Raw genomic sequence first — 17,397 nt, 5'->3', positions numbered from 1 at the left:
CAGAGCTTTTTAGAAAATATGACATAGCTGCAGTAGGGAGTGTTATTATCAACTGAAATAACTTAATTCTCTGATGATGAGTCTGTGGACTGCTGCTGCCCTCTTCCAGCCTGGTGTGTGAGAAACTGCTATAAGCTCCCAAAGGGAACAAAATGACAAGTTATTAGCATAGGGTAACCTTGCAGTAATAACAGAATGGACTGACAACTATGTTAAATGTCTTGTATCGGTTTTCCTGATGGTTTCATTTCATTTAGGCCGGTTAGTGGAGATGCTCTACTGCTGGCGTCCGTAGGACGGGAGATGTTCTGTGGTGTAGGTGTCTTAGAGAATGTATAGACGGACACAAAGCACCCAGTGTCTAACCTCTATCCATCCATCTGACATGGTCTGAGTAGCATGACTGACCCCAGTGCCTTGACGTGGGCTTTTCCCAGCCAGGGCATTCACTGAGGGAATCTGCGGGGGTGCAGCTGCTGGCTGGAGGGGTGCGGGGCTGGGTTGGGCTGGGGGTCAGTGGAAATAGGGAAGGGGTCATTGGGCTGGTTGTATTGTGACAGCAGCTGATGGGTAGAGGTATGAGGACGGACATGGGCTGCCTCCCAAATGGCACACTATCCCCTATATAGTGCACTACTTTTGACCAGAGCCCTGGTCAAAAGTATTCAGTATATAAAGGAATAGGGTGCCATTTGAGACACCGGCCCTGTAACTGTGGGAGTTAGTCATTCTCATGACCCTCTTAATGTTCTCTGTCCTGCCCTAAAATGTGGGAGAGAGGGTTATTTATATGTTAATCTATAGTCTGCTTTGACAAAAGTGCTCCCAATGCTAGGTTTCAGGCCAATGCTGGGATTCTATGGGCATTCAACAATCATTTTGATTGACATGTAAAGCAAACAAAAAAGAGAGGAGGAAACTTTGAGATTAATGGAAAGTCTTCCTCCTTAGATATTGTCCATTATTTCACTTTGTTTACAAAGTATGGTGTTGAGAGAGATAAACGTAATAGAGCTTTATATAATATAAAAGTATATGGAGACCCCTTCAAATGAGTGGATTCAGCTATAATTTTTTCCCATTGCTGACACGTGTATAAAATCGAGCACACAGCCATGCAATCGGCATAGAAAAACATTGGCTGTAGAATGGCCTGAAGAGCTCAGTGACTTTCAATGTGACACTGTCATAGGATACCACCTTTCCAACAAGTCAGTCTGTTAAATTTCAGCCCTGCTACAGATGTTTCAGTAAACTTTAAGTGCTGTTATTGTGAAGTGGAAATGTATAGGAGCAACAACGGCTCAGCCGCGAAGTGGTAGGCCACAAAACGGGAGCACCGAGTGCTGAAGCACATAGCACGTAAAATTCACTGTCCTCAGTTGCAGCACTCACTACCGAGTTCCAAACTGCCTCTGGAAGCAACTTCAGCACAACAACTATTCGTCGGGAGCTTCATGAAATGGGTTTCCATGGCCGAGCAGCCGCACACAAGCCTAAGATCACCATGTGCAATGCCAAGCATCGGCTGGAGTGGTGTAAACCTCGCTGCCATTGGACTCTGAAGCAGTGGAAATGCATTCTCTGGAGTGATGAATCACGCTTCACCATCTGGCAGTTCGATGGTTGAATCTGGTTTTGGCGGATGCCAGGAGAACGCTACCTGCCCGAATGCATAGTGCCAACTGTAAAGTTTGGTGGAGGAGTAATAATGGTCTGGGCGGTTTTTCATGGTTCGGGCTAGGCCCCTTAGTTTCAGTGAAGGGAAATCTTAACTATACAACATACAATGACATTCCAGACGATTCTGTGCTTCCAACTTTGTGGCAGCAGTTTGGGTAAGGACCTTTCCTGTTTCAACATGACAATGCCCCCGTAAACAAAGCAAGGTCCGTACAGAAATGGTTTGTCAAGATCGATGTGGAAGAACTTGACTGGCCTGCACAGAGTCCTGACCTTAACTCCATTGAACACATTTAGGTTGAATTGGAATGCTGACTGCAAGCCAGGCCTAATTGCCCACCATCAGTGCCCAACCTCACTAATGCTCTTCTGGCTAAATGGAAGCAAGTCTCCACAGTAATGTTCCAACATCTAGTTGAAAGCCTTCCCAGAAGAGTGCAGGCTGTTATAGCAGCAAAGGGAGGATCAACTCCATATTAATGCCCATGATTTTGGAATGAGTTGTTCGACATGCGGGTGTCCAAATACCTTTGGTCGTGTAGTATACGGTGCATTCAGAAAATATTCAAACCCCTTTTTCACATTTTGTTACGTTACAGGCTCACAGGTCCTCAACTGGCAGCTTCATGAAATAGTACCCGCAAAACACCAGTCTCAATGTCAACAGTGAAGAGGTGACTCCGGGAGTTGCAAAGAAAAATCTGTATCTCAGACTGGCCAATAAAAAGAAAATATTAAGATGTGCAAAAGAACACAGACACTGGACAGAGGAACTCTGCCTAGAAGGCCAGCATCCCGGAGTCGTCTCTTCACTGTTGATGTTGAAACTGGTGTTTTGCGGGTACTATTTCATGAAGCTGCCAGTTGAGAACTTGAGGCGTCTGTTTCTCAAACTAGACACTAATGTACTTGTCCTCTTGCTCAGTTGTGCACCGGGGCCTCCCACTCTTTCTATTCTGGTTAGAGCCAGTTTGCACTGTTCTGTGACGGGAGAGGTACACAGCATTGTACCAGATCTTTCGTTTCTTGGCAATTTGTTGCATGGATTAGCCTTCATTTCTCAGAACAAGAACAGACTGATGAGTTTCAGAAGAAAGTGCTTTGTTTCTGGCCATTTTGAGCCTGTATTCGAACCCACAAATGCTGACGCTCCAGATACTCAACTAGTCTAAAGAAGCCATTTTTTTTGTTGCTTTAATCACCACAACAGTTTTCAGCTGTGCTAACATAATTGCAAAAGGGTTTTCTAATGATCAATTAGCCTTTTAAAATGATGAACTTGGATTAGCTAACACAACGTGCCACTGGAACACAGGAGTGATGGTTGCTGATAATGGGCCTCTGTACATATTCCATAAAAACAGTACTCATTTACAACATTAACAGTGTCTACACTGCGTTTCTGATCAATTTGATGTTATTTTAATGGACAAAATAATTGCTTTTCTTTCAAAAACAAGGACATTTCTAAGTGACCCCAAACTTTTGAACGGTAGTGTATGTAGTGAACAAAAATATAAATGGAACAATTTCTACGGTTTTACTGAGTTACAGTTCATATAAGGAAATCATTCAATTGGAATAAATTCATTATTTATAATTTATAATTTATAAAAAATGAAATATTACATTTATTTAAGTATTACAGCATTGATTATTCTTGGGTAAGACGCTTGGCACACCTGTATTTGGGGAGTTTCTCCCATTCTTCTCTGCAGATCTTCTTAAGCTCTGTCACTTTGAATGGGGAGCGTTGCTGCACAGCTATTTTCAGGTCTCTGCAGACATGTTCGATCAGGTTCAAGTCCAGGTTCTGGTTGGGCCACTCAAGGACATCCAGAGACTTGTCCCGAAGCCACTCCTGCGCTGTCTTTCATCAAGGATCTCTCTGTACTTTGTTTCGTTCATATTTAACCTCGGTCCTAACTAGTCTCCCAGTCTCTGCCACTGAATAACATCCCCACAGCATGATGCTGCCACCATCTTGCTTCACCGTAGGTATGGTGTCAGGTTTCCTCCAGACATGATGCTTGGCATTCAGGCCAAAGATTTCAATCTTGGTTTCATCAGACCAAAGAATCATATTTCTCATGGTCTGAGAGTCTTTAGGTGCCTTTTCGCAAACGCCAAGCGGGCTGTCATGTGCCTTTTACTGAGGAGTGGCTTCCGTCTAGCGAATCTACCATAAAGGCCAGATTGGTGGAGTGCTGCAGAGATGGTTGTCCTTCTGAAAGATCTCCTCAGAGGAACTATAGAGCTCTGTCAGATTGACCATCAGTTTCTTGGTCACCTCCCTGACCAAGGCCCTTCTCCCCCGATTGGTCAGTTTAGCCATTTTAAGAATGATGGAGGCGACTGTGTTCTTGGGGACCTTCAATGCCCCAGAAATGTTTTGGTACCCTTCCCCAGATCTGTGCCTCGACACAACCCTGTCTCGGAGCTCTACGGACAGTTCCTTCGATCTCATGGCTTGGTTTTTGCTCTGCACTGTCAACTGTGGGACCTTATATAGACAGGTGTGTGCCTTTCCAAATCATGTCCAATCAATTGAATTTACCACAGGTGGACTCCAAGTTGTAGAAACACCTCAAGGATGATCAATGGAAACAGGATGCACCAGAGCTCAATTTCGAGTCTCATAGCAAAAGGGCAGAATATTTTTTTATTATTATTTGTACTCCATAATGACAAAGCGAAAACAGGTTTTTAGAAACTTTTACAAATGTATTAATTTGTGTAGATTGCTGAGGATTTATATATATATATATTATCCACATTTTGTTACATTACAGCCTTATTCTAAAATGTGGATAATATATATATATATATATAAATCCTCAGCAATCTACACAAATTAATACATTTGTAAAAGTTTCTAAAAACCTTCTAAAAATGTTATTCTAAAATGGATTATATATATATATATATATAATCCATTTTAGAATAAGGCTGTAATGTAACAAAATGTGGATAAAGTCAAGGGATCTGAATACCTTTCGAAGGCTGTGTGTCTGTCTTTCTCTGTGTCTGTCTAATTTATCAGACACTTTTTTAATCTCTTTTTTGATTTCTAGGGACATAGCCTATTTTGTTGTTTCGTTTTTACAAGGGACATAATAGTGTTCACATACATTCACACCCTTGAAATACTTTTCCACCATGTTATTCTATTCCGCCACCATTGGCAGTGTTTAATGACTAGGTTTTGTGACATATTATACTGAATTGCATTGTTAGAGAAAAGTCAGTAACATTGCTGGTACTTCCCTGTGTTAACACCAAATAATTTACAGGTTATTAAACACTGCATGGGAAGCATTCTCACCTTTTTGTTGTTTGTGTATATAAGAGTATTTGAATTAAAGCGTTTCCACTTTTTTTTTTTTTTGGTACTCCACCTATGACCTTGTAGTTACGAGGTTAATAAAGTCAGCAGAAACCTTAGGTTGTTGCGTCACGAAGATTACTGATATGTAAAGCATTAAACACAGAGAATCTCACTGCCAATAGACTGCCGATAGGTTCTTAATCACAGTGGGAGGCTGTTCCTTCTCTTGCTAAAACAAAATCGGTAGCTACTGTGTGCCAAGCCGGTAGCGACGAACCTACCATTTCTACTTGTAGAATCGCAATGCTCAGCAGTGGCCAACAACTTGAATTTGAGCCATTTAGAGAGCATGAACCCCCAGGTGGGGGAGCCAACAGGAGTGACAACAGAAAGGGATAAAGAGGGATCTTCTCCGTACATCCACGGATGAGCCACAATAAATTAGCTAGTTTTCATGAAGCAGCTGCCTGTATTTTAGTTAGTGCAGTGTCCTTAGCTAGCTATCTGGCAACAGTATGTTGTGCTAGCTAGCTATATGGTAACATTAGCTAGCTAAACATTTAGCTATGGGCTGGCACTGGCAGTATGGGATTATGTAAAGTGAATTAAAAATAAAACATCCTCGTCATCTTGCTCGGTAGTTATCTAGCTGTGGCCATCTGGCTAGTATCACCAAAGACTTTCTACAAAATAGCAACATTAGCACAGCTAGCTAGCTAATCTTGGAATAAACAACACACACGGACATGTATTGCCAAGCAACGCTACTGGCACCTTCTGGTTTGGAGTATTTTAACAAGGCTGAGTGGCTGACGACTTCAAGGTCTTTGCTGTGTGATCACAAAATAGATTGACTGCCGACACTGTTCAGGGATGCCTAAGTACTGTCGGTAGGCACGCATTTGACAATCCTACCGGTATGTCAAAGCTTTTAAGGCTATGATGTGTGTGTGTGTGTGTGAGTTTACAGAATAGGACTTTTTCAGCTTTTCATGCTGGAATGGAAGCATTTTGACGTGACATTTCGGCAGAGTAATACATTTGTTGACAAGTTTATATCCATTCAATCTACAAAGATCTTGTGATGTGGTCCCATCAACTCTCCTGACCTGAAAACTTTCAAAATTTGTGCAATCTACCGTAAATAATTCTGATTTCTGATCATATGCCGCACACACCCTTTTTACTGGGGCGACGGAGGGGGCAGAGGGTTTGCTCTGGCAGGGAAGTTCCACACGTCTTGAGAACGGTATGTGGGCTCTCAGATGGAAGGGCTGCTATTGTTGTGCTAATTTCAAAAGACTTATAGAGAACAGAAAGGCTGTGTGGGGTTGACTGGCTTGGGCTCAGGCTTTTCTGCATTCCTGCATGTCTTGAAGGGAGGCGAACTAACAGCCAAGGACGAGATAGTAGCCTAAGCGAGCACCAGGATCTTGTGAAATTGCCTGATATATTTTCTGCAGAATGTGATTTCTGGATTGTAAAACTATGGAATTCATATGGGGTAGGTTCAAGTTGTTTTAATGTTTAACTTAGAATAGAAAAAGAGCAATCACGTAAGAACTCTCACACCACTACTCAGGAGGACCCTGTCCAACTTTTCCATGCGCAACCAGTTACTTTTGGCCACTCAACAACACCTATATTCATTTGTGTTGGATGTTCAATCAATTTGTCTAGTGTTCGGTCAGAAACGCTTAGGCTACGCCCCTGTTGGTATCTATACTTTGTAAGATGGAATGTAACATCATGTGGCTACAATGTAGAAACATTGTTGTAACTTTGTAGCGTGTTGACAAACACGTGATATTCTTGTCATGTAATCTGTCAAATTATTTCATTGATCTATTATCCTACACCTAGGTTATTGTTGGTTATCTGGCAACCTTAAAGGCCCAAATGCAGCCATGTTTATATCAATATCAAATCATTTCTGCATAACAATTAATGGAAAACTCCACCCAAAAACGATATTTTGGTGTTTGTTTCATTCGTCCATTGTTGATATAGTCCCAAAATGTTTTGCATGTCAGCAATCAAGTTTTCTAGATATGTCACTTTTCAAAATGCCTAAATCTGATCCGTATGATGCATTTTGCATCATATGATGCTGCATTTTGCAGCGTTTGTTGTTGACAATCTCATTATTTCACTTATTTTATTTTTTATTTCTAATCATTATGAATTATATTTGTCAAATAGCAGCCCGTAGAATCTGTCAACTCTTTTACAACTCTTTTACTTACATTCTCACCATGGGGGAAAACAATTGACATAATGACATTTCTGTAAATTACTCTGCTCACAGCCAATGTTTACTGTATTTTGTTCCACAAGGACGTATTTTCACATTCATAAATAAAATAAAATGTCAATACAGGGAAGTGTCAGTAGGTGCCACAAAGCATTTGTGTGAAAATAGACAGGGCATGGAAACCATTATTATTATTCTTTTTTATTGAACCTTTCATTTAACTAGGCAAGTCAGTTAAGAATTCTTATTTACAATGACAGATTTTTACCTTGTCAGCACGGGGATTCGATCCAGCAACCTTTCAGTTACTGGTCCAACACTCTAACCACTAGGCTACCTGCCGCCCCAAAATTTAACAGTGATTACGGATAAAGCCAAGAGCAATGCTGTGTTACTTGGACATCAGACTGGTTCCATTGGTTGATGGGGATTCCTTGAATAGTTGTTGTGATACAGACTGTTTACAGTTGGACAATGGATACATCCCATTGGATGCACCCATTCAAGTGGCAGTGTCATTGGTCCCTGAGGATGGCTTCATAGGATAGATACATGTCAGAACATGTTTTTAGGTCGAAATAATGTTTTCAGAAACTTCCAAATTGTAATTTCTGTATCTGAACGGTGATTCTGTGACACAAAGACAGTGGCTCACAATAGTGGCTCATAAGTGGTTTATCTCTTATCTTTACCTTAATGGAAGATTTCAGTGTTTTTGTATAAAGCACTTCACGCTGTGTTTGTACATCTAGGTTTTGGCAAACATTGTGCAGGTGTGTTTGTTCTGGTTTATGATTGGACAGGGAATGAACATATGGAGTGTTTTAATGTTCCACACATTCTTCACACTATTGCCATGTGACATCTTACCATTGATAGATGCTCATTCCTACACCACCATGTCACTTGTGTAACAATGCGTGTTTTATGTAGCAAGTGTTGGTATTGTTTTGCTTTTTCCCTGTTGTGACACGTTTTGATGACCAGCGCATAGTCGTAGTTTGCGCCGTATGGATTCTGTAAGAAATTAATTTCTATGGATGCTTCCCCCAGTAATCCTTTCTAAAGTAACCCTATAGACACTATACTTGGGTACTATAGTACATAGCTCGATACTTTGTCATCAACTCCACCTGATTTTAAATCTCTGATATACAGTGGGGAGAACAAGTATTTGATACACTGACAATTTTGCAGGTTTTCCTACTTACAAAGCATGTAGAGGTCTGTAATTTTTATCATAGGTACACTTCAACTGTGAGAGAAGGAATCTAAAACAAAAATCCAGAAAATCACATTGTATGATTTTTAAGTAATTAATTTGCATTTTATTGCATGACATAAGTATTTGATCACCTACCAACCAGTAAGAATTCCGTCTCTCACAGACCTGTTAGTTTTTCTTTAAGAAGCCCTCCTGTTCTCCACTCATTACCTGTATTAACTGCACCTGTTTGAACTCGTTACCTGTATAAAAGACACCTGTCCACACACTCAATCAAACAGACTCCAACCTCTCCACAATGGCCAAGACCAGAGAGCTGTGTAAGGACATCAGGGATAAATTGTAGACCTGTACAAGGCTGGGATGGGCTACAGGACAATAGCCAAGCAGCTTGGTGAGAAGGCAACAACTGTTGGCACAATTATTAGAAAATGGAAGAAGTTCAAGATGACGGTCAATCACCCTCGGTCTGGGGCTCCATGCAAGATCTCACCTCGTGGGGCATCAATGATCATGAGGAATGTGAGGGATCAGCCCAGAACTACACGGCAGGACCTGGTCAATGACCTGAAGAGAGCTGGGACCACAGTCTCAAAGAAAACCATTAGTAACACACTACGCCGTCATGGATTAAAATCCTGCAGCGCACGCAAGGTCCCCCTGCTCAAGCCAGCGCATGTCCAGGCCCGTCTGAAGTTTGCCAATGACCATCTGGATGATCCAGAGGAGGAATGGGAGAAGGTCATGTGGTCTGATGAGACAAAAATAGAGCTTTTTGCTCTAAACTCCACTCGCGTGTTTGGAGGAATAGAAGGATGAGTACAACCCCAAGAACACCATCCCAACCGTGAAGCATGGAGGTGGAAACATCATTCTTTGGGGATGCTTTTCTGCAAAGGGGACAGGACGACTGCACCGTATTGAGGGGAGGATGGATGGGGCCATGTATCGCGAGATCTTGACCAACAACCTCCTTCCCTCAGTAAGAGCATTGAAGATGGGTCGTGGCTGGGTCTTCCAGCATGACAACGACCCGAAACACACAGCCAGGGCAACTAAGGAGTGGCTCCGTAAGAAGCATCTCAAGGTCCTGGAGTGGCCTAGCCAGTCTCCAGACCTGAACCCAATAGAAAATCTTTGGAGGGAGCCGAAAGTCCGTATTGCCCAGCGACAGCCCCGAAACCTGAAGGATCTGGAGAAGGTCTGTATGGAGGAGTGGGCCAAAATCCCTGCTGCAGTGTGTGCAAACCTGGTCAAGAACTACAGGAAACGTATGATCTCTGTAATTGCAAACTAAGGTTTCTGTACCAAATATTCAGTTCTGCTTTTCTGATGTATCAAATACTTATGTCATGCAATAAAATGCTAATTAATTACTTAAAAATCATACAATGTGATTTTCTGGATTTTTGTTTTAGATTCCGTCTCTCACAGTTGAAGTGTACCTATGATAAAAATGACAGACCTCTACATGCTTTGTAAGTAGGAAAACCTGCAAAATCGGCAGTGTATCAAATACTTGTTCTCCCCACTGTATATATATATATATATATTTTTATCACCCAAAACATTCTACAGTAGACAGTGCTGTTATTATTTCAGGTTTTTCAGCATCATCTTAACAATATCATGAATGAACACAGTCTATCCATAAGTTGTTGCAATGGCATTTTATCAAATGATGTGTCAATTCCTTCCTCGCTGACTGGCTGTCGGTCTTGCCACGACAGCCTTTATGTAGCACAGTATGTCAAGGTCACTACTCAGGGCTGTCTACAGGAGCTGACTGTGAGGCAGGCAGTCGTCAGACTGTCTGGTGGGGAACCGTGCTGCCTGTAGACATGGTCCCATTCCAAATGGCACCCTATTCCCTATATAGTGTACTATGTTTGACCAGAACCCATCCAAATTAATGCATTATATAGGTAATAGGGTGCCATTTGAAACACCTTGCCCCCTGCTGCATCCGTTCCTGAAAATCCAGTTAAACAATTGATTCGGTGCAGGCCTTCTTGAAATCAATATCTTGTTAAAAGATAAGTGCAGGGTTAAAATGCATAGCCTGCCACGCGGGGAAATTAGGCCCCCGCTGTAATTAGAAGTGATGCTTATTGGGAGATTTCTATCAGAACACCGTTTATACCAGGTAGCCACTAGCCTAATCATCTGGACCTGTTCATAAAGCTTCTCAGAGTAGGAGGGTGGAGTTGGGATCGCCCCCCCCCCCCCGTCCTTTCATTAGTCTATAACCTAAAAGGCAAAAGTGATCCTAGATTGTCCTTGTGTGCATGTAGAATAGCTGTTATGGTAGGCTAATTGTATGCTGTTTTTACTTCAGCGTGCTCCATTATCTCCAAACGTGATGGGGTAAGAAATCACAATGTAGCGTAGGCCTTCATGCTATCGAACACATGGTTTCAATAGATCAAAATATATTTGATGCAACTAAAGGATAAAGATTAAAATGTCTTGAAAACATCATCCTTGTTTGCTACTCCTTTGGTCACTCACCACTTCATTGTGCTTGTGATATCTGAAGTATGGATGGTGATCATCAATAATTCATCTTTCTCAAGCACTTTGGGCTATTATTGAACTTAACCCAGCCCCAAGTTTTTACTTACCTCGCAACGCCCACACCATTAATGCTACTGCATGATAAGGACTATGGAAATTATATTCCCTGAGGAAAATTCTGCAGTTTAAGTAACTTTCAGTGTTGGGTAACTTGGGTCACATGCTGCACAATGCATATAGTCAACAATTTAGGATTTCACTAGCTGAATTATGCAGCTGAATATGTACTAAAGCTCTGAGGTAGAGGACGAGGCACTGCTGCACTGTTCAAACACTGTCACCAGGGATTGCTGATCCACAAATCTGTGTTGTGCTCGTTGTTGTTTTTCATAGTTGAGTCTCCCAACCACTGCAGATTTCTTACCACTGAGTTATTGGACTAATAAGAGATTGTTCAAGTAACAGCTTTTTAGCAAGGGTCTGGAGTTGTATCTGTGTGGAATGCTGCATAGTAACTTTATAGATGGACATGAACTCAGTCTTCTTTTTGCTGTGCATAAGGAGAAGTCTGGCGCATGCAGTTAAATAGTGGACATTTCAAATTTTCTGATTCTATTTTCAGACAGTGGTGATTCACTGTAGCTTGTGGCAAACATTAAACTAGAAAACACATGGAGTCACTTGCAAATGTTAACTGTAAATGGTCAACAAATTGAAAGGGTGGCCTCTTATAAGTATCTTTTGTATCTGGATAGATGAAAAGCTGAGTTTCAAACAGCACATTAATTTTTTTTCCCTAAAAGCTGTAATTTTAAGTTGGGTTTTTATTTCAGGAATAAAACATGTTTCTCTACGTCAGTCAGGAAAGACCTTGTCCAAGGGACAGTTATTTATTTTGATCTGTGCTGTATTATGGTGATATTGTTTACATGCAAACCTCCTATAATGCTTCTTTGTCTTGGAACGAGCTGTAAAATATTTTAAAACTAGAGGAGAGCATATCGCTTTTTCAATTTAAAGCTCTCATAGAGGATCATCTTGTTGACCATTGTGATTGTTTTTAGTGTATTGTATTGTGCTATTGTGTTGTGTACACACTGACTACTTCTTCTGACCTCTTGCCATGTCCCCCTCGAAAAATATGCTTCTAACCTCAAGGGCCATCTCCTGCTGAACACCTTATCTACAGTATAATTCTCCTAAATAGCATCTTGCAAGCTTCCGATACCCATCCCCCTATGGGTTTCCAATCGCTCGCTCTCGCGCTCTGTCCCTCTCTCTCTGTGCTTCTCTAGGTCTCTCTCGCTTCCTCTCTCTCGCTCTCTTTTCTCTTCCTCTCTTTCATACATGATGAGAAAGCCCCCAGAGTTGTGTCCTACATCAGTCGAGTAAGGCAGCAAGTTATTTTGTAATTAGCCTTAAAGCGTGGCTCTAAATTTGTCCTCTGCGTCCTGTGGTTCCAGCAGTGTGTGAGGTGGGCTGCATTTCAGCTGCAGTAGCTTCACCGGCAGATGCTACGGTACAGAAAGAGCAAAAAGGAGAGGGCGAGGAGAGAGAAAGACTGAAGAGGGAAGTACTTGCAGTTCTGTTTTATTCTGCTAAGAGGAACGATGGAGTGCAGTTACAGAAATTGATTGAATAAATGCGGTAAAATCTCTTCAGCTGCTGGCATGCCAAAAAGGAGGGAGAGAATAATGAAGTGAAGGTTAAGAATTGCTGCCGAGAGGAGAGAGTGAGAGGGAGAAAGATAGATAGCGGAGTGGGACGAGAGACTGGGGGAGACCAGGGGAAGCATGGAGTGTTAGTTCAGGGAGAAATAGGTGGGATTCCAGACTGCAGGAACAAAACAAATTATTTCAAAATACAGAGTGATTATCAATGGGATGGCTTCGCAGCACTGCAGAAGATGGACAGTTAAAGGGAAATGACTTTGCCTCATTGGCTGATGGTGATGGTCGGTGTTTAGCCAATCGGGTGCTGACCCTGTCCATCTCCTCCTCAGATGATGGGGAACAGCTGTGACCGAGGTACTGATTCACTCTCCTGTCTTTTTTTTTCTCTAATTAATTGAGTTGATTATTCATGCTTAATTCTCATGTGCGCAGTGCAGAGCACCATCGTTAAAAAGCCATTATGTTAGATTGTGAAGTTTCTCTGTGTGGAATGCTGCTTGCACATCGTATTTTCATTAGGGTCTGTACTGTATACATGTAAGGCTCCGTATGATGCGTTTGGTAGCATGTGTTTCACAAACACTGAACGGAATATTTGCCTAACTTCTTTGATCATATTTACTTTGTGCTGTTCGTCAGTGTCCATAGTTGATATTATACAGGATGTGCATGACGTTTGATGGGTGTCTCTCTCCCTTCAAGCCACCCCCGGCCAGAGAGCTCAGTCCTTCTGAATTATGATGCATGCAGCGTTTAAGATGGACCGGGCTGCAGCCAGGGGTGCCAAGAGGACAGTGTCTGAGAGAGAACTTGATATAGCACTTTGAAAAGTAGCCTTTTTATTTATGCTGACTGCTGCATACTGTCTCACTTGTGCCAAAGTTTAATATGAAGGATGGATTACGGTTAGGCCTAGCTTTAGGGACAACCTGATCAAAACGTGGGATCTGACACGTGTTGCTCTAGTCTGGAGGTTATCTCCCATTATCTTGTCTGCTAAAACGTGTTATTTTACTTCAAATGGTTGTGGCTTGTTCTTTCTCAGAGCATTCCTGTTGCACGGGGTCAATCTGCTCAAAAATGGGGCTAAACTTAGCTTCCAATCAATCGCTCTCTGGATATCGGCCAGGGATCTCAATGTGACGGATGGTTTGAGACTTCTGTATTTGGAAGATGTGGCTTGCTTTCTTGCTCTGTAGAACATTGGTAAGGCACTGACAGGCCTTGTATGCAGCGGCAGTAAAAGCTGCACTGGCTGTGGAAGTCAAGGGATGTGTCCCAAATGACACCCTATTCCCTCAAAAGTAGTGCACTACATATGATGCCATTTTGAATGTAGCCAGGGACTCGGGGATGAGAAATTAGAGGGTCTTTGTCAGTTGAGGGACTGCTCCAGCCTCCTGCCTCTAACCTCTCCTGCCTGGGCACTGCTCCAGGAGGCTTGGCTGAGCTGACACTCCGGTGCCCAGGCTTACTGGGGCCTAGCAGCTGGAGTCCCATGATGATGGCCCTGCCCTGCCTCTGTAAACTGAGACCACCGGAGGGAAAAATAAATGTGGGTTGAGTCCATCCTCATCCTTGATACAGATGGCCATAACCTTATCGTACAGAGAGACTGCATAGTTTGTCAGAACGGACCAGAAATAACTGTCTTCTATAGAGAAACAGATTAATATTGTCCTGTTGTTTATTCCATCCTGCCTGTTCAACGAGGATTACAGTAAAGCACAATCAGTGACCTTATAGCTGAAACCTCATTGTTAATGAATTACAAACCCCTCTGAATAGCATTCTGAGATGGATTTTTGTTGTTCTATTAATCATTTACATGAGTTTGTGGCATTCATTCAATGCCATAGCTTGACTCTTGGTGGCCTGAGGTAATTGCATGATACAGCCCACCTCTGTCTCTGTCTGAGCGCTCTAGGTGTCCTTGTGTACACCCATCACTCTGGCTCCCTCTCCCAAATGTTGCAGCATCTGTGTTCATAGAACTCAACCTCCACCAGTCCAGGTTTCAAGGCAGCTAGCTGTCTTTACTAATGTCTCTCGTGCTGGGGACTGGTCTAGGTTTATTGCTGCTGCCCCCGGACCACACATGCCCCTGGAGGTAGCTGTTCCATCACTCACCTTCCCTCCTGTATCTCATCAATCTCCCCATCTCATATTCCGACCTGTACTTGTTAATATAACTGTTTTTTTTTGTTTTTTTTATGAAATAATGTATGTCTCTCTAACTCTCCCCCGCTCTCTCTCTCTGTCCACAGAAGTGTCTGCTGATAGGTCCCCCAGAAGGCGGAGTATCTCAGGCCTGGGGAGTTCAGAGAAGAACATATCCCTGGACGTACCCAACACATCCCCCTTCAAAGTACCGGTGAGTTCTGTTATGATTCAAAAATGTGTTTATTATCCAATGTATACCGATGGCCAACAGAAACTTGTCTTTTGCTTTATTCCAACCCCTCCAAAAAACACACACACTAGACATTTTAAGTGTCTTTGTACAGTAATTGTTATGTTCGAAGCAATTAGCACACCATTCATAATTTGCTGTTGAAGTGGTTTCAATCCATATTTTATATTCCTTTGATATCTCCTCTTGTTTGAAGCACATGGACAGACAGCAGAGCCACGCCTGCAGTTGGTTAGGCGTTATCTCCGTTGTTAAAACTCCCCAGAGCTCCAGTGATGGCCATGGAGACGCCTAATGGAGACTCCCAGGATGCGTCCGAAATGGCATCCTATTCCGAATATACTGCACTGCTTCTATGGGCCCTGGTCAAAAGTAGTGCACTATGTAGGGTATAGGGTGCCATTTGGGACGCAGTCCCAGTCAGGATTGATTGGAGCCATCATACACCAGGGGGTTCAACCTTGTTATACCACCATGTCTCATACTATACATCTACATTCTGATTCATGTCATTCTGGTCTCCTCAAAGTGAAGCAGTACTTGTCATTATTGTGTTGGGCTAAGGAGGAGGGTTCATCCATAGAATTACCTATAGAACTATAGACAAGTAATTTCTATGATCTCAATGGGTGTATCTAGACTAGTCTTGCCACAGATTCTCTGAGAATACATCAGCATTCTTCTAATTTTCAGAGGTAGACTAGAAGTCTATAACCATCTCAATAATATTTTTGTTAAGTAAATATGTAAGAGTGTTATGATGCATTACGATACGTTACGATACGGTATGTAGATCTTAGAAAACTTCTGCTTGCTAATCCGAGACGACGTGGGAGTGTGCCTCAAAGGACTGTGGAAACGCAGACGCACACTTCTGATGATATTTATAACCAGAAGAATTAGGCCATGGCATGCATCATTGAAACTCATACCTTTGGCATGTTTACAAGGTTTCTTGTTACGGGTTTAGAACATTTTGTTATAGATAGATGAAGAAAAACTTTGTCATGTTGTTAGTTTCAGATTCACCAAAGGGTCTAGTGGGTAGCATCATCAGATAGGGGACTCATGTTTGTCTCCTCTTTGTTTGTCAGTTTCTAGTCTAGCTATTTTACCTGCACACTGATATGGGAATGTCAGAGAGGTTCAGGATGTGTCTCAGAGTGGAGAGTGCAGATGAAATCAGGACCATGTAATCTTATTCATTATGATCTAAAAGGCAACACAGGTCCTTGATCAGCACTTCTACGCTGAGACCCTTTATGAATACAGGCACTTCCAGCCCTCACTACGAAGTAGCCTAGCGTCTGTCTACTTGATGGAAACTAACATCCTCCAACCTCATGCTGTTTGTGGACCAAGTCAAAGTGAAGTCTGCTGTCCGCTTGTGCTGACACGACAGGCTTTATAAATGCAGGCACCCGGGGGAGCAGAGGGGAGAGGGTTGTGCTGTTGTTGTCTCTGACTGAAAAGGAGCTGTTTAAGACACCTCCTCTACACTGCCAAGGTGAATGAGAATGTCGAAAAGCTGACAAAGACTTCCTGTGCTCGTCCTCTCTGTGGACGTACAACGATCCCTTGTTACCACTCTCCCCCTCTCTTTCTCCCCCTTTCTATCTCCTTCTGTCTCTCTTTGTCTCTCTCTCTTTCTGTCTCTTTTTCTCTCTCTCGCGCCCTCTGCCTCTTTCTGTCTCTCTTTCTGTTTTTGTCTCGCTCTCTCTTGCTCTCTCTCGCTCTCTCTCTCTTCTCATCAAATCATGTACTGTATGTCATCGTCAGTCATTTTACACAGCGTTTCAACACCTAATATAGTGGAGTGCACTTCATAGTGTTTATTGCCGCTTTGCTAATAAGTAACATGGCTTCCCTGTGCAGACTTGGCAGTACTCTCTCACCGTCATAGAGGTCACAATATGCACTCAGTGTTGCATTTCCATATCCTATATCAACATACAGGGTAAGCATTATACAGTAGTTGGAGTACAATAGATTTTCTTTTCCAAGATATACAATATCTGACTGACTAATTCCTTCTGCTGTCAAGGTCACACAATGGCAAAATTAGTGACAGGTTTCCACTGCCCCTGACATCCTGCTGATCTCTTCATGTATTTTTTCAACCATTTAATTAAGTCATAAAATAACAACAATTGCGTACTGTATGTATCCTGATCATATTTTATTTGTGATCTCAACTGTTACTGTAAAATTAGCAGAAAAGGCTAAAGGAAGTGATTGGGTGATAGATGACTAATACTGCGGTTAAATGTCTGTCTCAGCTCTGACTCAAGTCCCCTATTGGTT

The 17,397-nt window shown here is 42.3% G+C and overlaps 1 protein-coding gene across 6 annotated transcripts in view; it reads left to right on the top strand.

Annotated features, from left to right (window-relative positions):
• Window positions 1-17,397, top strand: part of LOC139559752 (ras GTPase-activating protein nGAP-like) — a 100,054-nt gene that overhangs the window by 52,687 nt on the left and 29,970 nt on the right. For 4 of the 6 annotated variants that reach the window (XM_071376072.1, XM_071376071.1, XM_071376070.1 and 1 more), the window contains exon 4: window positions 14,948-15,054. In XM_071376072.1, the coding sequence (XP_071232173.1) occupies window positions 14,948-15,054 (107 nt within the window). Of the gene's footprint in view, window positions 1-6,360; window positions 6,516-12,330; window positions 13,035-14,947; window positions 15,055-17,397 lie in introns of those variants that run through there. The other 2 variants (XM_071376074.1, XM_071376073.1) reach the window with 2 other exon arrangements.

The sequence above is a fragment of the Salvelinus alpinus genome, chromosome 30 (genome assembly GCF_045679555.1).
Source record: "Salvelinus alpinus chromosome 30, SLU_Salpinus.1, whole genome shotgun sequence".
Classification (NCBI taxonomy): Eukaryota; Metazoa; Chordata; class Actinopteri; order Salmoniformes; family Salmonidae; genus Salvelinus; species Salvelinus alpinus.
Note: the sequence above shows the minus strand (reverse complement) of the source record. Positions and strands in the feature narration are given on the sequence as shown.